The following is a 24,203-nucleotide window of genomic DNA, read 5'->3' as shown; positions in this document are numbered from 1 at the left end:
TCATTGCCCACAGGTGCGGCCAGGTACCTCTCCTAAATTACACAAACCGTGGCAAGGTCCGGTCCGCCTCATTGAGGTTCCCAACCCACAGTCGGCGCGTGTTCAGGTTGGTTCGCGGCGCTGGTTCGTGCATACATCCCGGTTGAAGCCATTCATTGCCCCGCGGCCGGATGCGTCATCTCCCGAAGTTGCCTTGCCGGGGTCTGTTGCTGCCGACTCGCCCTTGCCTGTGTCTGCTGACCTTGCGAGAGCGCCTGTCGTACCCTTCACAGACAAGCCGGCCGTGACGCAGCAGGAAGGAGGACGTTCCGCTCGTGGGATGCCGACCGGAGCCGCGGAACCAACGGGACCTGCAGCTCTTCCTATCCCTCCGCGGACGCGATTACGGGATGTTTCTGGGCGCGACCGGGACAGTGGCGGGCCTCCAATGGCGACGGATGAACTCACTCCCGTCGCCCTTAAAACCCTTCCACGTTCCCGCTCGGCGGGTGGGCTGCCGACCGTCCGGGACGGCCCGGCCACCCGTACTCGCTCGAAATCCCTCACGTTTCGTTAAAATTGTATTGTGTTGTGTTCTTGTTATATTGTTGTTGCATGCTTTGTGTCTTTTTACGTGTTGGCCCTTTACACCCGCATTTCTTGTCAGGTTGCAATTCAGCCGAGGTCGGCTGGATTTTCTTTATGGGGGAGGGTGATGTAATGCGGGCGTAAACGGCCCTCCGGAGGTGACGTCAGGAGGGGAGGAGTTAGGTCACGTGGGGGGGTGAGGGGTTAAGCTATAGAAGGAGGGGAACCGGAAGAGGATGGGGAGTGACGGGGAACCAGGAACAGAGAGAGGCCACGAAGGGCGAAGCGGAGAGTGGCGAGATCGCCACGAACACGGGGGGAGCGAGGATCGGCACCGTTGGCCAGCGGTGACCGACCCGAAGCAGCGAGGAGGCTGCAGTCAGCAGCGGGGCTGCACAGAGAGTCAGCAGCGGGGCTGCATACAGAGTCAGCAGCGGGGCTGCATACAGAGTCAGCAGCGGGTCTGCATACAGTAGGCAGCCAGAGGGTCTGCACATAGGGGTGGCAGCGAGAGTCTGCATAGGGGTAGCAGCGAGTCTGCAGGGAGGAGGTTACGGTAGATGAAGCAGAGAGTCTGCGGGAAGAGAAAGGAAGCTATAATAGCAGTCAACAGCCGGGGGCTATAAATACAGAGTTATAACAGAGTGCCGTGTGGGAGAAGACAAGCACCCAATAAAGGACACGAAGACAGAAAGAAGTGTCTGAGTCCTTTTATTACATTAAGATAACAAAAGGGGTTCCACAGGATTCCATTCTCGGCCCCCTCTTGTTCTCTCTTTATGTAAATGACTTGGGCACTGAACTGGATTATTTCAGGGTAAATCTTTTTGCAGATGACACGATACTGAGTACTGCTGGCCGCTCTCCGGATGACGTGATTGCTAAGCTCCAGAGTGATTTCAACAAACTACAACATCAGCTAGTTGCTCTTAAACTAGTCCTAAATCCTGCCAAAACCAAGGTGCTATGCTTCTCACCAGGACTAAAGTGGGAAGTTATTTTCCCCCAATTACATTCCTTAAATAATGATCAAATAGAGCAAGTCAAGATCTATAAGTATCTTGGGGTCATCCTGGATTCAAAACTGAATTTTGAAGATCACATTGATCATATTGGGAAAAAGACAAAAATTAAAATTGGTTTTCTATATCGACACAAGCACTGCTTCCCCCCTATGCTCCGTTTGGAATTGATAAAAGCTACCATACTGCCTCTACTTGATTACTGTGCATTGTGTATAAATAAGCCCCAAGTACTGTACTGAAGAAGCTTGACTCAATGTATCACTCGGCCTTAAGATTTGCATTGAACTGCCCATATAGGACTCACCACTGTGATCTCTACATTGGGTCAAACTTAACATCTCTGAATGTTCGACGGCTTGTGCACCAGATCTTATTTATTCATGATGTACTTGCAAAAAAATCCGCAGATTACCTGCTGGATCTCCTCTCTGTTTCAAAGAAAATTTTGACCTAAGATCTACACTCAATTACCAGCTTCATATTCCCCCATTGCCGTACATATACTGGAGGAAGGGCCTTTGCTATTGATGCCCCCAGGATCTGGAATGCTGTTGCCGATAAATTGAAACTTGAGTCACTACCTATGAGATCTTCACTCAAAACTGCTCTAGAGGAGTTGTACACCCCTAGCTGCCAGTGCTATTCAGTGGCCTAAAATAAAATGTTTCGCTCCGGATGATCGCTACAAAGTATGACCTGTGTTTTGATTTAGTGTGCTGATCTTAAAGGTGCATTAAACAATTATAATGCTCCGATTGATGCTCCTGCTGTTGTGGAGTGACTCATGCAGCCAGCTATGGCTGCAGGGTTTTGGTAGTACATGTTCTTTATGCCATTTATTGTGAAAATTCCGTCACAGTTCCTATGATTGCTTTTTCATTGCTTTCATGGCTTTATTTTGATGATTTCAAAAAGTGTATTGGTTTAGCCATGTTTGTTTGTTGTAGTACAGAGTTAGACTGATGGCCTTAATCTAAGTTGTCTTGTGGTTGTTGTTTTTTGACTTGTATCCCACTGGGATTTTTGCACACAGCGTTGGTGTACGGTGTTTTTTCTGCAATATTTTGCTGTCTTTTCTTGGATTTTCTGTTTGCACTTAGTCACATATTCACTTTAAGATGTTCTTTTGTTCATGTTTTTGTTTTTTGTTTGTTGCGGTTGCACCCGATTCAAGAGCCGAATGGCTAACAGGGCTACACCTAATAAATGAACTTGAACTTGAACACCACATCATCACCACGTCATCACCATGGTACCACTGTCGCATCATCACCACGCCATCACCGCGTCATCACCACGTCATCACCACGTCATCACCGCGTCATCACCGCGTCATCACCACGTCATCACCACGCCATCACCACGCCATCACCACATCATCACCACGTCATCACCACGGTACCACTGTCGCATCATCACCACGCCATCACCGCGTCATCACCACGTCATCACCACGTCATCACCACGTCATCACCACGCCATCACCGCGTCATCACCACGCCATCACCACGTCATCACCACATCATCACCACGTCATCACCACGGCACCACTGTCGCATCATCACCACGTCATCACCACGTCATCACCACGCCATCACCGCATCATCACCACGCCATCACCGCGTCATCACCACGTCATCACCACGTCATCACTGTCGCATCATCACCACGCCATCACCACGCCATCACCGCGTCATCACCGCGCCATCACCACGTCATCACCACGTTATCACCACGGTATCATTGTCGCATCATCACCACGGTATCATTGTCGCATCATCACCACGTCATCACCGTGTCATCACCACGTCATCACTGTCGCATCATCACCGCGTCATCACCACGTCATCACTGTCGCATCATCACCACGCCATCACCACGCCATCACCGCATCATCACCACGCCATCACCACGCCATCACCGCGTCATCACCACGTCATCACCACGTCATCACTGTCGCATCATCACCACGCCATCACCACGCCATCACCGCATCATCACCACGCCATCACCACGCCATCACCGCGTCATCACCACGTCATCACTGTCGCATCATCACCACGCCATCACCACGCCATCACCGCGTCATCACCGCGTCATCACCACGTCATCACCACGTCATCACTGTCGCATCATCACCACGTCATCACCACAGTATCATTGTCGCATCATCACCACGTCATCACCGTGTCATCACCGCGTCATCACCACGTCATCACCACAGCATCACATCACTGCCACATCACCCCCGCATCACCGCCGTCACATCATCTCACCGCGGTGGCAAGATGTTAACTACCTCACCTGGTATACAGGAGGTTGTGGGTTCGATCCCAACCCTGCCACCTGTTGTTTATTTGGAGTTTGTATTTCTCCCTCACTGTGATCACGTGCATTTTTATCCGGGTCCTCCGGTTTTTCCCTCCAAGCAAAAAAATATGCATTTAGAGTACAGTAGAACCTCGGAGATCGAACGCCCCAGAACTCGAACAATTCGGTGATCGAACAAACTTTTCGACCATTTTTTGCCCCGGACATCGAACAAAAATTCGGAGGTCGAACAACTGTAAAGAACCTGTTTGGGCCGAGACGCGTAGCCAGGACGATCGAGACAAAGGCGAATGACCCAGTTGACGCGTAGCTCTCACCCAGTGCAGAACCACAAAACATCGTTCAGTTAACTTTTTCGTTAATTTGATACATTTTAGTGTTTTTTCGTGTTTATCCATACAAAATGGCTCTTAAAACGGTTAGTAAAAAGGCCCTCAAGTGAATCACAGTTAGTGCTAGAAAAAAGGAAAAAGAAAGAACCCCAGAAGGGCAGTTACCCAACGTTTTTATGGAGGGAGACTCCCCTTCCAAGCAACACCGACACCTCCTCCTCCCCTCCTCACCACCTTCCACTCAAGCCATCCACTCTCCTTACTACAGGTAAAGTGAAGTTCAATGTTCATTTATTCTATTCATTATAACTGTGTATCTTGTTTTTTGTATGCTTTTATGTACTGTACTGTATTTTAACATTGTAAACTTTGTGTAAAAATGGCCCATAATAGGAGCATCCTTGGGTGGGGAACCAATTAATGCTATTTCCATTCATTCTTATGGGGAAAATTGATTCGGTGGTCGAACAAATCGGTGTTCGAACACGGTTTTGGAACGTATTAAGTTCGATCTCCAAGGTACCACTGTATTTGTCCACATGATAAGCCACTTCGTTGAGCTATTATTTGTGGCCAGAGTCACATAGCTTCGTGGGCCTTACTTGGTAAAATATACATTTTTAAATAGTTTATAGTTTATCACCTCTGCATCACCATCGTTGCACCGCCAACGTCCACTGGGGATACGAAGAGAGGGATGACGACGACGAGGGGGGGGAGGAAAGCGACCTACCTTGGCGTGGGCCTTCTTGAGAAGGGTCAACTCTTTCTCCTGCTTCTTGAGAAGCTTGAGGAATGACTGCCGGTGCAGACACGCACAAAGACAAAGAACCCCTGTATAGCCTGAGACTGTTGGAGCAAGTGCTATCAGCGAGCACATATGAAGGCCGGCACAGCACACGAGGGTGTGGGTGGCCAACGCCACGTCCGGCCGCCTTTTTCTCCCTAGTGACGATGTTTACACATCGCACCAGGTACTCATTTGAGGCTGAGTCAACCTAGGGGAGGTCCAGTACCGGTTTAGATAATCACCAGTGTTGGCTATGAGTGGGAATCGAATCCAGGTCGCCAGGTTCGTAATGCAGCGCGCTAACCACGACACTACCGCTCCCCACTGACATGCAGGCATGCATGCACGCATGCAGCGACACTCTGAGGACCTCGCCCCACATCGCCACTGCAGCAACAACGAGAGCCCCGCTATGTGCCGCCGCCGCCACGTGCCACTCGCCCAGGCGCCAGTAGCAGCAGCAGCAGCGGTAAGTCTGAACCCTTGTTGCCGCGCGCTCTCATGACGAATCCAATCCATCACGAATGTGCCGCGATGTGTGTGCAAAAATGGTTCTGGCTCAAGGATGAATCCGGAATATCTGCCGCCGGTGACACTGCCCTGACCGTATCGCCGCACGAGGTTCGTGCTACGGCAGCAGCACGATCGCCGTGGGCTGTGATTCGTAGACTAAAAACAAAAAACTAAACTTTTTTTAAACATTTACTAGGTAAGGCCCACTGAGCTGTAAAGCTCTTTTTCACAAGCGATCTGGCCACATCATAGCTCAATCAAGTGGCTTATCACGTGGACCTTTCTAGCAGCCAAATGCTCGAAACGCAAGTTGACTCTAAATGTGGAGGGATAAAACCGGAGGACCAAGAGAAAAATCCACGCGACTCCAGGCAGAGTACGCACACTACAAATATACAGCAGCAGGCGTCAGGGCCGGGATCGAACCCACAACCTCCTGTAGACCAGGTGAGATAGTTGACATCTCACCACCACGGTGTCAATCGGGTTCCGTTGCGGCTGCCGGTACACGCTGCTTGGTGAGATTGGATGGTGCGGATTGGTACAGACTCTTGTAGCTCAGCAGGCGTAGCCGATAAACATCCCTGTGTGTGTGTGTGTGCGTGATCGGTAGCCAGCGTGGCTCGTCTCGTATCGAGGTTGAGATCAGATCAAATTTCCACTTCCTATCACCAGCTACAGTGTGCGTGTGCATGTGTGCGCGCGCGTGGGTGTGCCTCGGCACCTGTGTGTGTATGCGTGCACATATGTTCGTTTGTTTTGCCCGTCAAGGGCCACATTCACGCACCTTGGAGTGTCTCAGCGTGTCCACACACACGGGAGGCACCAGGGGTTCGTCTGGGGTGGAAACAGGGAAGAGAAGGCCAAGGTCATTATCATGATTCCGCTTATTTACCCAGGAAAGACTCACTGAGTCTCAAGACTCCTGTCGTGAGCGACGATCGCATTGTTTCCCAATGACTGTACAGTAACTGGTTTGCAAATAATTTTTCGCACGGACAAACCCCTGACATATTTCTCAGTCAACCTGCGACTATCAAACTGTTGCAATATATCACGATAAAGTTCAATGCAGCAAACACAGATGCCCATTCCCGGACTGAATCGCAGCCACCACGGTATTAGCCAGGGCAGCCTGCCGGACTCTGACCGCACGCCTCCGTCACAAGCGGCGACGTCCCCGCGACCGTTTATCGGCACCGCGGGGGGTGGGGGGGTGACGTCGTGGCTGAGGAGCCGGGAGCCGTACCCTTGCTGGCCTTGCCGGGCACGGCGCCGTTTCCAGCGCTCGGAGCCGGGCGGTTCTGCGTGGCGCGGCTCTGCGTGGCGCGGCTCTGCGTGGCGCTGGTCTGGGGAGTGGCGGCGCCGCGGTTGACGCTGCCTCGGCTCTCGGGCACGTCCCCTATGTCGCTCTGAAAGGCAGAGTCCATCGGAGTGCATCTCGCTCACGCATCCCTTCACTTGGTTTAGTGGTAGCAGCAATAAAAAAAGAAGAATGAATCATCATAATCAGAATCTTTACTCGCAGATGTCCAGCATCTGCGAGTAAAGATACAACAACAAAGAATAAATTAGGCGACTGACCGCCGATGAGTGAGTGACTGGAGCGAGTGAATCATCGGTGAGTGCTGGATCCCCAATCACGCTGATGGCTGCCCAGCGCAGAATCGACCTCTATCAGGTGCAGCCGAGGTAGGGACTGCGTGCTCCACCTCAAGCCGTGACGAGCCCCCTCGACCCTGCACGAGCGTCGCACTGTTCGTTCGTCACCGGCGTGCGGCTGAGACACTCACCGCCTCAATGCCCATGGCCTGCATCTGGTTGGCGCGCTTCTCCGCCTGCGACAGGAAGCGCTTGGGGTCCGACAGCGCATCCACGAAGTCTACGGTAGCACGCGGGGACGATGGAGCAACAACGACGATGGTAACGATGACGAAGATCGGCAGCGAGCGACGGCACACGCGTGCAAACGTGCCTGCCGTTGTGCCGACTTTGGTGCGAGTGCCGTTGGCGAGTGTGGTTTAGTGCTGGAGAGTGCCGGGATTTGGGTGATTTAATGGTCGTGGGCGAGTGACGGACTGGCACGACAACAGCGGGGCCCAAATTGCCGTGCGATCCTCACTGGGTCCATTTGGGGCTGGGTCCAAAAAAACCGAATGGGGCGAGTGAAGAAGAAGCTGCTTGGCGATGGTCTTGTAGCCCATTCCAGCCTTGTGTAGGTCTACAATCTTGTCCCTGACATCCTTGGAGAGCTCTTTGGTCTTGGCCATGGTGGAGAGTTTGGAATCTGATTGATTGCTTCTGTGAACAGGTGTCTTTTATACAGGTAACAAGCTGAGATTAGGAGCACTCCCTTTAAGAGTGTACTCCTAATCTCAGCTCGTTACTTGTATAAAAGACACCTGGGAGCCAGAAATCTTTCTGATTGAGAGGGGGTCAAATACTTATTTCCCTCATTAAAATGAAAATCAATTTATAACATTTTTGACATGCGTTTTTCTTGATTTTGTTGTTGTTATTCTGTCTCTCACTGTTCAAATAAACCTACCATTAAAATTATAGGCTGATCATTTCTTTGTCAGTGGGCAAACGTACAAAATCAGCAGGGGATCAAATACTTTTTTCCCTCACTGTATAAGCAATGAAGCGTAGATATTACAGGTAATAAAATATTTTTATAAAAATAAATATTCATATCTTTACTCTAATTTGTAATTTCCCCACACGGACCAGCTCACGGGCGTTCGGAATGGACCGGCCCACCGGGTCGAAGGTGTCTGAATGTTGCTGAATGTGGTGAGCATCACTCGGACGAGCGCGGCAACTGTAGTTCGTGCTGGTGAGCATGCCGCTGTTTGGTGAGTGTGCCGAGCGCCGGTGAACTCCATTGGATCGAGCGCGGTCAGCCAATTTAGTGAGGGCGAATGGTGGCGAGTGCTGGCGAGCGCGGACCTCCGAAGCCGTCGGGGACGTAGGTCTTGAGGACGATGTTGCAGAAGACGGTGGGCAGGGACAGCGGCTTGTTGCCCTCGTTGCGCAGCGAGATGTGCCGGTAGCCCGTCTGCAGCCCGTCGAGCGGCAGGATGCGCTGCCCGATGAGCTTGTTGCTGTCGTCGAACACGGCGATCCGCAGCACCGCCAGGTCCGGCAGGATCACCTGGGGAGCCGGGGTCAACCAGGGACCTCGCAACCCGGGGCGTAGAAACCTGGCAACCAAGGACCTAGAAACTCTGCAAGCTGGGACCTAGGAATCTCAGAAAGTGTTGGTGTACGGTGCTTTTTCTGCAATATTTTGCTGTCTTTTCTTGGATTTTCTGTTTGCACATAGTCACTATAAGATGTATTCATGTTTTAGTTTTTTGTTTGTTGCGGTTGCACCCGATTCAAGAACCGAATGGCTCACAGGGCTATACCTAATACATGAAATGAACTTGAACTTGAAAGAACCTGGTAACCTGAGACATAGGAGCCACGCAAACTCGGACTTAGGAACCTCACAACCTAGAACCGAGGAACCTGGGACCTAGAAACCTCGCAACCTAGAACCTGGTAACCTGGCGGAGCGAAGCCCTCGGGCCGCGGGGGGTGCCGGGTGGCGGTGGGGTCGAACCTTCCGGAAGACGAAGGGCTCCTGGTTGTAGAGGGGGTTGAGGCCGTTGTTGGGCACCAGGCGAGTGCGGAATTCCTTGCGGATCGTGTCGGTGGGCAGCCCGTACATGTCCACCTCCACATAGGTGCCCACCTGCCGGTCGGAGAGGAACTGGCCCGAGATGACCTGCGCGTGTTCACGCAACGCGGCGCAAAGACAAAGGGTCCGCCCCCCCACCCATGTGACCTTTAAGAGACGGGTCGGTCGCTCTTGCAAACGAGATACTTCCCTGGCATCTCGAGATCTCGGCGGTGAAACCGAATGGACCTGAACGCGATGAAGAGCGCTGCGTGCCTGTGGGGCGCACCTGAACGGAGCAGGTGCCGGCGATGACTCCGTCCACGGGCGTCTCTGAGAAGGGGTCGAAGGTGCGGTCGGGGCGCCGCATGAAGTCCGGCTTGAGCAGGAACCTGCACACGCGCAGACGCGTGAGCAGGTTCCTCGACACGCACACGTCTACACACACACACACGTCTACACACACACACGTGTACACACACACACGTCTACACACACACACACGTCTACACACACACACGTCTACACACACACACGTCTACACACACACACGTCTACACACACACACGTCTACACACACATACGTCTACACACACACACACGTCTACACACACACACGTCTACACACACACACACACACACGTCTACACACACACATCTACACACACACACATCTACACATACACACACATGTCTACACACACACATCTACACACACACGTCTACATGCACACGTCTACATGTATATGTCTACACACACACATCTACACACACATACGTCTACACACACACACGTCTACACACACACATGTCTACACACACACACACGTCTATACGTACACGTCTACATGTATATGTCTACACCCGTGCGCCCGTGACACACAGACACGATGCCGTGTGCACAATATCTTTTATCGGTTGTTTGTCTCAGATCTTTTTTACGCAGTTGCTTTCGCACCGATTTCCATTTGTTTCATTGTTCTACTTTGTTTTTAGAAAAGTTTGTTTTATCCGTTAAAACTTTTGGGTCGGGATGTTAAGAGGACAGAGACTCAGGATCGCTACTTCACTGTTTAACCTGGTCGTCCTCTCTAACTGAACAGTTACAACCAGTATGAATGTGTTGGTACACAGGTGTCGGTAGGCAGGTGCGAGCGCCGTGGAGAGAGAATCTTATTTAAGTTTGCCCAAAGGCGGCGACCAGCCACTGAACTCGCTCTGAGATTCGGTCCCAGTTCATGGAACCTCACCAAGAGCACTACCAGCAGTGCCTAGTGGCACTGCTGCTGCCACGCTGTAGGCAACCTGTAAAGGTGCAGCCCTGCAACTGCTCGCTTGCACCCCTGCTGACAGAAGGGCCATCGCTAGAAGGAGCTTTACAGGGGATTTGGTCGATGCTTCCATGCTGACCAGACGCGTTGCAAGAGGTGGGCGTCCCCTCACTTTACCCCACCAACACACGCGACCGTCTGATTGATTGTGGCGTAAACCTTTACATCGCTAAATAACTATTTTTTTTATTTTACCAGGCACGGGCCACTGAGCTGTGTAGCTCTTTTTCAGAAGCAACCTGGCCACAAACGATAGCTCAAGGAAGTGGCTCATCACGAGGGAAATTTATAGCAGCCAAGAAACTGGGTGGACAGAGGCGGTGCAGGGGATTTAAGAAGCTTGCGCGATTATTTCAGCTGCCGTGCCGGGAGATAGTATTGGACCGGCACCCTGTGGATTACAAGTTCGGTGCCATGACCATGACCCCACCGCTCACACCAGCAGTGGTTTGTGGACTTTGAGAAGCCCTGAATCACTTACCCGCAGAATCCATTGTATTCGAACTTCCCCTGGTTGAGCTGCATGGCCAGATCTGGGTAGTAAGACAGAGACAGCGCCACAAGGTTCAGGTTGGTGGCGTGAGGGGTCCACAGCTGTGGTCCACACCAGACTGGCGCTGCCCTGAGCTGCTGCTGTGAAATCACCTGGCGTCTGGAAGTTGAGGGACACCATCTGGCAGCCGGCGTTCCAGAAGACCTGCGGCATGTAGTTGGAGGAATCCACGCGGCCTCCCCGGGGATAGATGCGGCTCATCTGCCGCTTGTTGTAGCTGCAGTGGTCAAGGGTCACCGTCTCGCAGGTCTGGGGCGGCTCCCCGGAGTAACCCGCGCGAGGGGAGAGAGGCCGCGCGCCCGCCCCTATCTGGTGCGGCCAGGCAGGGTGAGCCCGGCCGCCACGCGCGTGCAAGGGCTTCGCTCGGGAGTGCATGAACACGATTAGAGGGGCTGTGTAGCCGAGCCAAGTCGTGTAAGTTACAGGTGTAAAGCGTGTATCGGTGTATGTATGTTGAACTTGATAATTGTTTTTTTACCCTTCTATCTGGCAACAAAACTGACACCTTTTTTACAAGGAGTCATGTTTACATAGACCACAATACCCGCAGTCATAATGCAAACAAAAAACATAACTCTGATAATGTGCACTGTCCTTGAAGTTGATTGGTCCACACCCGAGACAGCTTTCCTTAGAGCCTAGTCTCAATTCTAGACTTGAAGCATTCGTGACTGCAAGGAATCATATTCTTAGGTGTTTTCGGTAAAGTCACGTAGGTAAAACATCAAAAATTAATAAACATAATAAAATAAAATAAAGATCACGACGTTTCGGAGGCAACACAAGTCTCCGTCATCAGGTGGGACAGTCACAGCCAGATCAGCTGCATCAAGTGAGGCAATGATTCAAGATGTAATCCCTTAAAAGCGAGTTGAGGGGGGAGGAGAGGGGGGGGGCTCATCAGAATGTGGTAGCCAATGAATGGAAAGTATCGGGAGAGAGGGGCCAAAAAAGGGTGGGCGACGGCGTGGAAGCTATTGTGCGCAAGCGACACACTGCTGCCCACGCCAACGCATTGGACAGAGAGGGGGGAGGGGGGAGGTCTGATACACATGATAGAAAAGACGAGAAAATGCGTATGTTTATACCAATGCTGGCTGAACAATGAAGAGATTACTGTTAAACACTGGGGATGTTAACACTCGGTAAAGTAAAGTAAACTAGTGCCTGTCAGATAAGATGGTCAAAAAAGTGTAATTAAGTCTTTTTGCGTGGTTAATAACATCTTTCCAATGATTACTAAGTTTGTACCCATCATCACGGTTGAAATTATGTCTGTGTTTGTATATTTGTATGGCTTCGTGTACAAACCTTTGATGGTAGCCAGGAGGTTTGCAGAGAACCTTGGTCTCGGAAAAGACAATTTCATGAGAGCCCACTGAGTTGTAGCAATGATCGGCAACGGCCGAAGAATCAGTTCTGCCGTGTTTCAGATCTGACTTGTGCTCGCGGACACGATCAGCAACATGACGTTTCGTTTCTCCAATGTAGCAATCACCACAAATGCAACTCAATTTGTAGACTCCAGGATACTGTAAGTCAGGAACAGCATTCTTCACAGATGGAATCAGATCACGGATTTTATGCACTGTACTGAATCGGACTTGGATCTTATGTTTGTTTAGAATTTTGGAGATCTTTTTGGTCACGCCTGCTATGTATGGTAACATGATAGTTTTGGTCGGAGTTTCATGTGGCTGTTTCTGTGTGGTGGGAGAGACAGCTTGGCGGATAGTACGGTCAAGGTATCCGTTCATCCTGAGGGCCCGATGTACATGTCTTAATTCACCGGTCAGGTGGTGTTGGTCAGAAATGCCATGGGCTCTGTGGTATAGCGTTTTGATGAGAGAATTCTTTTGAGATGGGTGGTGGTGGGAATCCGGTTTCAAGTAGGAATCTGTGTGGGTGGCTTTCCTGTAGACAGAATGTCCCAAGGATCCGTCAGGCCTCCTCTCAAACAGAATATCCAAGAATGGTAGTTTACCGTCTTTCTCCACTTCCATGGTGAATCTGATGGATGGGTGTCTAGAATTGATGTGGTCCAAGAAGTGGTTCAGTGCTGGGAGGCCATGTGGCCAGATGACGAAAGTGTCGTCCACATACCTCTTCCACAAGGAAGGACGCAGGGTGGATGTCTGGATGGCGTCTGATTCAAACTTTTCCATGAACATGTTGGCTATAACTGGTGACAAGGGGGAGCCCATAGGGGTACCCTCATTCTGTTTGTAGAAGGTGCCATTCCAGGTAAAATAGGTGTTGGTGAGGCAATGCCTAACCAGAGCAGGTACATCAGAATTCAATCCATGTTGGACTAAGTCCTCAATTATTGTTAGGGTGTCCGGTACTGGGACTTTGGTGAACAAAGATACTACATCAAAGCTGACGAGGATGTTATCAGGAGATAGTACCATGTCCTTAACCATAGAGACTAATTGGGTTGAGTTGAGTACTGCCGAAGAGGTCTTGCCTGTGAAGGGGAGCAGAGTATCTGATAGAAACCGGGCTAGTTTGTACGTAGGAGAGTTTATCGTCGACACGATGGGTCGTAGCGGGGTGCCTTCCTTATGGATTTTGGGAAGACCATAGAGTCTGGGAGGTCTAGCCGCCGATGGTTTTAGAGAGGGACGTTTGCTTGGTTCGATTAGGGAAGTCGAACTCGTGATGATACTGTTGGTTTTCGTCGTTAAGCTTTTAGTAGGATCGTTTTTAATTTTGGAGTAACTCCCATCATTAAGAAGGTCCAGGATTTTGTTGTTGTATGAATCTTTATCCATGATGACTGTGGCATTGCCCTTGTCTGCCGAGAGGATGACTATATCATCTCTCTTTTTTAGGTCCGCGAGTTCAGAGCGTTTGTTTTTGCTGATGTTACTAGTGGGTTTCTTAGCATTCTTAAGAATAGTAGCTATTTCAGCTCTTGCTACATCCGCATGGATGTGTCCTATGCCTCTGAGGGCTACATCAATCTGAGAAATCATATCTTCTACTGGTATATATTTAGGGGTGACGGCGAAATTTAGTCCTTTGGCCAGTACCGTTTTTAGATTGTCAGAAATTGGGATGTTACTCTGATTAATCACGGTCTTGTTAACATCCAGCTTTGCGATGTGTGGCTCTTGTTTCTTCTTAGATAGGAGGTTGAATTTAGAAATCAGGTTAGCTTTGCATTTGGCTGACATTGAGTCAGCAGAAGCAGAAGTCATGTTATCAACGTGGTTCCAGTCAGAAGGTGACATTTGTTGTGTTAACATTAAATGTGTTTGTAAGAGAGTCTTGTCTAAATTATCGAGTTCAGATCGGAGTAACCTTATTCTCTCCGAGATTAGTGATAGGCTCACTAACTTGCGAGCGAGCGCCCTCCACCCTCCGCTAACCACGACACGTGCGCGCGTACCCGTGTGCGAGCGTACCCGTGTGCGCGCGTACCCGTGTGCGCGCGTACCCGTGTACTTCTTTCGCACCGTAAACGTAGCCAACCGCGCTCATCGGAGGCACGTGGCGGGTGGTGGAGTGGACTTGGGGCCTCCATCCCACCCGCCTTTGTCTCCCCGGTGCGTGGTGCCAGTGTGCATAGGGGGGAGGATACTTGACGAGCTCGATGGCGCCGGTTTTGAGGTAGCCGAGGCCCACGGACTCGTTGAAGGAGGACATGTTGTAGTGGATGTTCCTCTCTGGTGACACACACAGCAGCACGCACCGCGGACACGGCGAGGGTGGTGAGTAGTCAGTGGTGAGGGTGGTGAGTGGTCTGTGGTGAGGGTGGTGAGTAGTCAGTGGTGAGGGTGGTTAGGGTGGTGAGTGGTCTGTGGTGAGGGTGGTGAGTGGTCAGTGGTGAGGGTGGTGAGTGGTCAGTGGTGAGGGTGGTGAGTGGTCAGTGGTGAGGGTGGTGAGTGGTCAGTGGTGAGGGTGGTGAGTGGTCAGTGGTGAGGGTGGTGAGTGGTCAGTGGTGAGAGTGGTGAGTGGTCAGTGGTGAGGGTGGTGAGTGGTCAGTGGTGAGGGTGGTGAGTGGTCAGTGGTGAGGGTGGTGAGTGGTCAGTGGTGAGGGTGGTGAGTGGTCAGTGGTGAGAGTGGTGAGTGGTCAGTGGTGAGGGTGGTGAGTGGTCAGTGGTGAGAGTGGTGAGTGGTCAGTGGTGAGGGTGGTGAGTGGTCAGTGGTGAGGGTGGTGAGTGGTCAGTGGTGAGGGTGGTGAGGGTGGTGAGGGTGGTGAGAGTGGTGAGTGGTCAGTGGTGAGAGTGGTGAGTGGTCAGTGGTGAGGGTGGTGAGGGTGGTGAGAGTGGTGAGGGTGGTGCTACCCTCTGCGACGATGAAGTTCTGGAACTTGACGGGCTGGGCGTAGTTGACCAGGGCGGAGAGGTAGGGATGGATGTTGGTGGTGCCGCCCGTGTACTTGTAGGCCGACACCCAGGCATCCTCGCTCTCCACCGCCGTGCTGTCCTGCACCGCCGCACACAGCCACACGCACTGCTGCACTCCCCTCACGCACTGCTGCACCCCCACCACGCACTGACGCACACCCACCACGCACTGCTGCACATCCACCACGCACTGCTGCACATCCACCACGCATTGACGCACATCCACCACGCACTGACGCACATCCACCACGCACTGCTACACGACCACCACGCACTGCTGCACCGCCACCACGCACTGACGCACACCCACCACGCACTGCTGCACAACCACCACGCACTGCTGCACATCCACCACGCACTGCTGCACATCCACCACGCACTGACGCACAACCACCACTCACTGCTGCACATCCACCACGCACTGACGCACAACCACCACGCACTGCTGCACAACCACCACGCACTGCTGCACACCCACCACGCACTGACGCACACCCACCACGCACTGCTGCACACCCACCACGCACTGCTGCACATCCACCACGCACTAATGCACATCCACCACGCACTGACGCACAACCACCACGCACTGCTGCACAACCACCACGCACTGACGCACATCCACCACGCACTGACGCACACCCACCACCCACTGCCAGCAACCACCACGCACTGCTGCACAACCACCACGCACTGCTGCACATCCACCACGCACTGCTGCACATCCACCACGCATTGACGCACATCCACCACGCATTGACGCACAACCACCACGCACTGCTGCACATCTACCACGCACTGCTACACAACCACCACGCATTGTTGCACATCCACCACGCACTGACGCACAACCACCACGCACTGCTGCACATCCACCACGCACTGACGCACACCCACCACGCACTGCTGCACATCCACCACGCACTGACGCACCACCACCACGCACTGCTGCACAACCACCACGCACTGACGCACATCCACCACGCACTGCTGCACATCCACCACGCACTGACGCACACCCACCACGCACTGCTGCACATCCACTACGCACTGACGCACAACCACCACGCACTGCTACACAACCACCACGCACTGCTGCCCAACCACCACACACTGCTGCACATCCACCACGCACTGACGCACAACCACCACGCACTGCTACACATCCACCACGCACTGCTGCACGACCACTACGCACTGCTGCACATCCACCACGCACTGACGCACAACCACCACGCACTGACTCACAACCACCACACACTACTGCACATCCACCACGCACTGACGCACATCCACCACGCACTGCTGCACAACCACCACGCACTGACGCACACCCACCACGCACTGACGCACACCCACCACGCACTGCTGCACGACCACCACGCACTGCTGCACATCCACCACGCACTGACGCACACCCACCACGCACTGACGCCCAACCACCACACACTGCTGCACAACCACCACGCACTGCTGCACATCCACCACGCACTGACGCACAACCACCACACACTGCTGCACATCCACCACGCACTGACGCACACCCACCACGCACTGCTGCACATCCACCACGCACTGCTGCACATCCACCACGCACTGACGCACACCCACCACGCACTGCTGCACAACCACCATGCACTGCTGCACATCCACCACGCACTGACGCACAACCACCATGCACTGCTGCACATCCACCACGCACTGCTGCACAACCACCACTCACTGACGCACACCCACCACGCACTGCTGCACAACCACCACGCACTGCTGCACATCCACCACGCACTGACGCACACCCACCACCCACTGCCAGCAACTGGCTAAGTGAGTGACTAGCAGAGTGAGTGAGTGACTGACTGAGTGACTGGCATTGTGAGTGACTGACTGACTGAGTGAGTTACTGGCAGAGTGAGTGACTGGCAGAGTGAGTAACTCGCTGAGTGAGTGACTGGCAAAGTGAGTGACTGACAGAGTGAGTAACTCGCTGAGTGAGTGACTGGCAAAGTGAGTGACTGGCCGAGTCAACGTGGATGTAATGAGGACTACAAGACACTCACCTTCTTTTGGACTGGGTCGGGTTCCTCGCCAGCCTGTGGAGGAACAGCAACAGGGGGAGTCAGAGCGATGGGGAAGCACTCGGTGTGCGGTGTCATCGTCCCCTGAGCCGTGTGCAGTGCCGGATTATCCGAGTAGCACAATTAGCTACATGTGCTGCAGTCCCGCATTTTCAAGGGTCCCGCGCTAAATGCTTTCAAGCTATCCATTCTGTTTCGATTTAAAGCTTTCGTGACTGCAGGGATTCATCTTCTTGGTTCTTTCGGTAAAGTCACGTAGAAGGGAAGTAATAAAATAATAAAAATAAAACATAATAAAACAATTCTCACGACGTTTCGGCCACAACGCAAGCAGCCGTCCTCAGGCGAAGAATGAAGCACCACCAAGCTTGGAGCGTATATTTAAGCTGGGTTAGAGGGGGGGAGGTGGGAAGAAGAGCGCCTAAACAAAATAATTTGCATATCAAGAGGAATTCAGCATATGGAAAATGCGTAGGAGGTGGGCGGGGGGGTTCCAAATCAATACTATGCCCGTGCATTATGCAGGATTAGCAGCATCAAAGGGGGGGGGGGAGGGGGTAGCATTAACAAAGGAAAGGAATGTTAATAGTATGTAGCTGCAGTTACTAAACAACCACGTAAAAAACTAAAGTATAAACTGCATAACAAACTAAAGTATAACCTACATAGCATCATCAGTATACTTACTATACTCTACAATAAGTTGAGTTACTAACAGTAAGTAATACATAAAATTTTTCTACGTTGTAAAAAATTATATAATATGCTTCCATCTAAACTTTATTCTCTTACATCACACGCGTCTATACCGTACTATATACTGCCATAGGCAAACCCAACATTAAATTACATACTGTATTGCTATAAACCACCCTATACCTTATACATTTTAATATAACACTATGTATTATTCTACCCACCCTAATGTGTATCAAAATGGTTTATTACGTCCTTCCAGTGATTGCTAAGCCAGAATCCATCTTCTCGGTTAAAATTGTCTCTGTGTTTGTATATGTGGATCGCCTCATGAACGAATCTCTCATGATAGCCAGATGGCTTGCAGAGAACCTCTGTCTTGGAGAAGTCAATGTCATGTGAGCCCACTGAGTTGTAACAGTGATCTGCCACGGCTGAGGTGTTTGTCCTACCGTGTTTCAGGTCAGCTTCATGTTCACGGATGCGGTCCGAGACATGTCGTGATGTGGATGTCCTAATCAAAAGGAGACCTGATGGTTCAATGAGCCACTCTGTCTACAGGAAAGCCACCCACACGGATGCTTATCTAAAACCGGATTCCCACCACCATCCATCCCAGAAGAATTCCCTCATCAAGACTCTATATCATAGAGCCCAATGCATCTCCGACCATGAACACATTTCCAGTGAACTCAAACACGTACGCCAAGCTCTTAAGGCTAATGGTTACTCCGACTACACAATCCGCAAAGCCATCACTCCAACCATCAAGAAGAATCCTGTTGAGGAGCCTTTCAAGACCATCACCTTACCCTACATTGCTGGGGTCACAAAAAAGATCTCCAAAATCCTGATTAAACACAAGATCCAGGTCCGATTCAACACAGTACATAAAATCCGTGATCTGGTACCGTCTGTAAAAGATGTGGTTCCAAACATACAGTACCCTGGTGTCTACAAACTAAGTTGCCTCTGTGGTAGCAGTTACATTGGGGAAACCAAACGACATGTCTCGGACCGCATCCGTGAACATAAAGCTGACCTGAAACACGGTAGGACAAACACCTCAGCCGTGGCAGATCACTGTTACAACTCAGTGGGCTCACATGACATTGACTTCTCCAAGACAGAGGTTATCTGCAAGCCATCTGGCTATCATGAGAGATTCGTTCATGAGGCGATCCACATATACAAACACAGAGACAATTTTAACCGAGAAGATGGATTCTGGCTTAGCAATCACTGGAAGGATGTAATAAACCATTTTGATACACATTAGGGTGGGTAGAATAATACATAGTGTTATATTAAAATGTATAAGGTATAGGGTGGTTTATAGCAATACAGTATGTAATTTAATGTTGGGTTTGCCTATGGCAGTATATAGTACGGTATAGACGCGTGTGATGTAAGAGAATAAAGTTTAGATGGAAGCATATTATATAATTTTTTACAACGTAGAATTTTTTTTATGTATTACTTACTGTTAGTAACTCAACTTATTGTAGAGTATAGTAAGTATACTGATGATGCTATGTAGGTTATACTTTAGTTTGTTATGCAGTTTATACTTTAGTTTTTTACGTGGTTGTTTAGTAACTGCAGCTACATACTATTAACATTCCTTTCCTTTGTTAATGCTACCCCCTCCCCCCCCCCCCTTTGATGCTGCTAATCCTGCATAATGCACGGGCATAGTATTGATTTGGAACCCCCCCCCCGCCCACCTCCTACGCATTTTCCATATGCTGAATTCCTCTTGATATGCAAATTATTTTGTTTAGGCGCTCTTCTTCCCACCTCCCCCCCTCTAACCCAGCTTAAATATACGCTCCAAGCTTGGTGGTGCTTCATTCTTCGCCTGAGGACGGCTGCTTGCGTTGTGGCCGAAACGTCGTGAGAATTGTTTTATTATGTTTTATTTTTATTATTTTATTACTTCCCTTCTACGTGACTTTACCGAAAGAACCAAGAAGAACTATCCATTCTGGTTCAGTGATTCTGCACTTGCTCTATTACTATAGTACTACACTGCCTTCAACTTTTAATAACGACTGGGTGTTTAAGGTTAGCGGTTTGTCATATTATCTGGCTGTATAGCAAATGAAACAATACAATTACTTTCCTGTGCACGTTAAACATTTATGTGTTTTAATATTTACGTGTTTTTTTTTTTTATTCAGGGCCCCTTCATAACATATGCTACAGGCCCCGCACTAGCTTCATCCGGCACTGGCCGTGTGACTGGCGGTGCAGGACGAGCGACACTCGCACTCGCGTCCATCCCTTCGCGAGTCCGATTCCACGGCGTGCGACCTGTGAGCTCTGCCCCAGCATGCGCGCGGGCGTCTTGCGGCTCCCCTCTACTCTGGAGGAGGCTCAGTGGTGGAGCGAGCGGCTCGCAATCGGAAGGTTGCCGAGTTCGACTCCTGATTGGGGATTGACTCGGCCTCCATCGTCCGTCCCGGGTCAACAAAATGAGTGCCAAGTCAACTTCCCCGCCCGGCTCGGCAGGGCTGCTCACGGCGGGAGAGGAGCAGCGCTGCCTCGGTGCTCAGCGAGCAGCGGGCGGTCACTCCGCGGGCGCTCACTCGCCACAGCAGCAGCAGCTCGCTCGCTCGCTCTACATGGCCGTTGCACCGCGTGAGCAAGGTTTAAACTGCGCTAGCATTTACGTTACACGTGGCAGCAGGGCGGCAATGCGGTGATTGACGCTTGCGCCTCACACCCAGAAGCACCTGGGTTCCATTCCCGATTCGGGCGCCTCTCTGTGTAGAGTTTATATATCCCCCTCCCCTCCCCCCATTCTGTATCGGTTTTCTGCAGGTTTTGCGGTGTCCTTCCATGGCTGAAAATAAAACCTGAACCGCGTAACGGGTATTGGCGAAGCTAAATCCCGATGCTGAAAAACGACCTGAAAATCACCCGATTGGGATCACGCACACAGACACACACACACAGACACACACAGACACACACAGACACACACAAACACACACAGACACACGGACACACACGGACACACACAGACACACACAGACACACAGACAGACACAGACACACACAGACACACACAGACACACAGCAGCAACGATGTCACTGTAAAAACCTGGCAGGACCCTCCTGAAAAAGCGTCTTGAGGCTCGGTGAGGCTTTCCCCGGGTTAAACAAGCAGAACGATCATAATGACCGTCGCAGCAGCAGCAGCAGCAGCAGCAGATGCAAGGTGAGGCGATGAGAGGTCACCTTCTTGCTCATGCTCTTGATGCTGACGCTGTGGGGCAGCTTCTCCCTCTCGTCAGGCGACAGGTCGCTCGCCTCCAAGCACGACTCCTCCTCCGGCTCCACTGCACATCGCACCAAAGTCACGGCACACCATTACCACGGCATACCGTCGCCACGGCACGCCGTCGCACCGTCACCACCTCATGCTATTACCAGGGTACACCGTCACCAAGGCAAAGTGTCACCGCCTCATACCATCACCACCGCACACTGTCACCATGGCACACCATCACCACGGCACACCGTTACCACATCATACCATCACCATGTTACACCGTAGCCACGGCACACCGTCACAGTGAGGGGTCGGCGTGAGGGGTCACGTGGGGCTACCGGTGTCGGTCTCCTCCTCGTTGAGCTCCGCGAGGATCTCGGCAGGCGGCTCGCCGCCCTCGGTGAGCCGGCGGAACGCCTCCAGCTGCTCTGTAGCCACACGCGCAACAACCATCAACAACCATTAACAGCAACAACTGCTCTAGCTGAGGCAGCTGCGGTGCCAAGAGGCACGCGTGTGTGGTGGCTGAGGTGGCTGAGGTGACTGAGGTGGTTGAGGTGGTTGAGGTGGTTGAGGTCGTTGAGGTGGTTGAGGTAGTTGAGGTGGCTGAGGTGGCTGAGGTGGCTGAGGTGGCTGAGGTGGTTGAGGTGACTGAGGTGGTTGAGGTGGCTGAGGTGACTGAGGTGGTTGAGGTGGTTGAGGTGGTTGAGGTGGTTGAGGTGGCTGAGGTGGCTGAGGTGGCTGAGGTGGCTGAGGTGGCTGAGGTGGTTGAGGTGACTGAGGTGGTTGAGGTGGTTGAGGTGGCTGAGGTGGCTGAGGTGACTGAGGTGGCTGAGGTGGTTGAGGTGGCTGAGGTGGCTGAGGTGACTGAGGTGGCTGAGGTGGCTGAGGTGGTTGAGGTGGCTGAGGTGGTTGAGGTGACTGAGGTGGTTGAGGTGGCTGAGGTGGTTGAGGTGGCTGAGGTGACTGAGGTGGTTGAGGTGGTTGAGGTGGTTGAGGTGGCTGAGGTGGCTGAGGTGACTGAGGTGGTTGAGGTGGTTGAGGTGGTTGAGGTGGCTGAGGTGGTTGAGGTGGCTGAGGTGGCTGAGGTGGCTGAGGTGGCTGAGGTGACTGAGGTGGTTGAGGTGACTGAGGTGGTTGAGGTGGTTGAGGTGGTTGAGGTGGCTGAGGTGGCTGAGGTGACTGAGGTGGCTGAGGTGGCTGAGGTGGTTGAGGTGGCTGAGGTGGCTGAGGTGACTGAGGTGGCTGAGGTGGCTGAGGTGGTTGAGGTGGCTGAGGTGGTTGAGGTGGTTGAGGTGGTTGAGGTGGCTGAGGTGGTTGAGGTGGCTGAGGTGGCTGAGGTGGCTGAGGTGACTGAGGTGGCTGAGGTGGTTGAGGTGACTGAGGTGGCTGAGGTGGTTGAGGTGGCTGAGGTGGTTGAGGTGGCTGAGGTGACTGAGGTGACTGAGGTGGCTGAGGTGGTTGTGGTGGCTGAGGTGGCTCAGGTGGTTGAGGTGGTTGTGGTGGTTGAGGTGGTTGAGGTGGTTGAGGTGGTTGAGGTGACTGAGGTGGTTGAGGTGGTTGAAGTGGTTGAGGTGGCTGAGGTGGTTGAGGTGGTTGAGGTGACTGAGGTGGTTGAGGTGGTTGAGGTGGCTGAGGTGGTTGAGGTGGTTGAGGTGACTGAGGTGGTTGAGGTGGTTGAGGTGGTTGAGGTGACTGAGGTGGTTGAGGTGGCTGAGGTGACTGAGGTGGTTGAGGTGGTTGAGGTGACTGAGGTGGTTGAGGTGGTTGAGGTGGTTGAGGTGACTGAGGTGGTTGAGGTGACTGAGGTGACTGAGGTGGTTGAGGTGGTTGAGGTGGTTGAGGTGACTGAGGTGACTGAGGTGGTTGAGGTGGTTGAGGTGGTTAAGGTGGTTGAGGTGGTTGAGGTGGCTGAGGTGGTTGAGGTGACTGAGGTGGCTGAGGTGGTTGAGGTGGTTGAGGTGACTGAGGTGGCTGAGGTGGTTGAGGTGGTTAAGGTGGTTGAGGTGGTTGAGGTGGCTGAGGTGGTTGAGGTGACTGAGGTGACTGAGGTGGCTGAGGTGGTTGAGGTGGCTGAGGTGACTGAGGTGGTTGAGGTGGTTGAGGTGGTTGTGGTGGTTGGGGCCGGTTAAGGTGGCTGAGGTGGTTGAGGTGGTTGAGGTGACTGAGGTGACTGAGGTGACTGAGGTGGTTGAGGTGGTTGAGGTGGTTGAGGTGGCTGAGGTGGCTGAGGTGGCTGAGGTGGCTGAGGTGGCTGAGGTGGTTGAGGTGGTTGAGGTGGTTGAGGTGGCTGAGGTGACTGAGGTGACTGAGGTGGCTGAGGTGGTTGAGGTGGCTGAGGTGACTGAGGTGGCTGAGATGGTTGAGGTGGCTGAGGTGGTTGAGGTGGTTGAGGTGACTGAGGTGACTGAGGTGGTTGAGGTGGCTGAGGTGGTTGAGGTGGTTGAGGTGGCTGAGGTGGTTGAGGTGGCTGAGGTGGCTGAGGTGGCTGAGGTGGCTGAGGTGACTGAGGTGACTGAGGTGGTTGAGGTGGTTGAGGTGGTTGAGGTGACTGAGGTGGTTGAGGTGGCTGAGGTGACTGAGGTGGTTGAGGTGGTTGAGGTGGTTGAGGTGACTGAGGTGGTTGAGGTGGTTGAGGTGACTGAGGTGGTTGAGGTGACTGAGGTGACTGAGGTGGTTGAGGTGGTT

The 24,203-nt window shown here is 52.1% G+C and overlaps 1 protein-coding gene across 4 annotated transcripts in view; it reads right to left on the bottom strand.

Annotated features, from left to right (window-relative positions):
* Positions 1–24,203, bottom strand: part of LOC133341500 (1-phosphatidylinositol 4,5-bisphosphate phosphodiesterase beta-4-like) — a 90,745-nt gene that overhangs the window by 15,599 nt on the left and 50,943 nt on the right. For all 4 annotated transcript variants that reach the window (XM_061550190.1, XM_061550193.1, XM_061550191.1 and 1 more), the window contains 14 exons: positions 21,854–21,943; positions 21,482–21,582; positions 17,522–17,554; positions 15,402–15,543; positions 14,696–14,780; positions 11,202–11,326; positions 11,038–11,089; positions 9,515–9,617; positions 9,169–9,333; positions 8,511–8,715; positions 7,352–7,440; positions 6,808–6,970; positions 6,346–6,395; positions 4,989–5,054 (listed from right to left, as the gene is read on the bottom strand). In XM_061550190.1, the coding sequence (XP_061406174.1) occupies positions 4,989–5,054; positions 6,346–6,395; positions 6,808–6,970; positions 7,352–7,440; positions 8,511–8,715; positions 9,169–9,333; positions 9,515–9,617; positions 11,038–11,089; positions 11,202–11,326; positions 14,696–14,780; positions 15,402–15,543; positions 17,522–17,554; positions 21,482–21,582; positions 21,854–21,943 (1,469 nt within the window). The remainder of the gene's footprint in view (positions 1–4,988; positions 5,055–6,345; positions 6,396–6,807; positions 6,971–7,351; positions 7,441–8,510; positions 8,716–9,168; positions 9,334–9,514; positions 9,618–11,037; positions 11,090–11,201; positions 11,327–14,695; positions 14,781–15,401; positions 15,544–17,521; positions 17,555–21,481; positions 21,583–21,853; positions 21,944–24,203) is intronic.

Source organism: Lethenteron reissneri, chromosome 11 (assembly GCF_015708825.2).
Source record: "Lethenteron reissneri isolate LAM-NWPU_2019-01 chromosome 11, ASM1570882v1, whole genome shotgun sequence".
Lineage (NCBI taxonomy): Eukaryota > Metazoa > Chordata > Hyperoartia > Petromyzontiformes > Petromyzontidae > Lethenteron > Lethenteron reissneri.
This window is presented reverse-complemented; position numbering and strand designations above follow the sequence as displayed.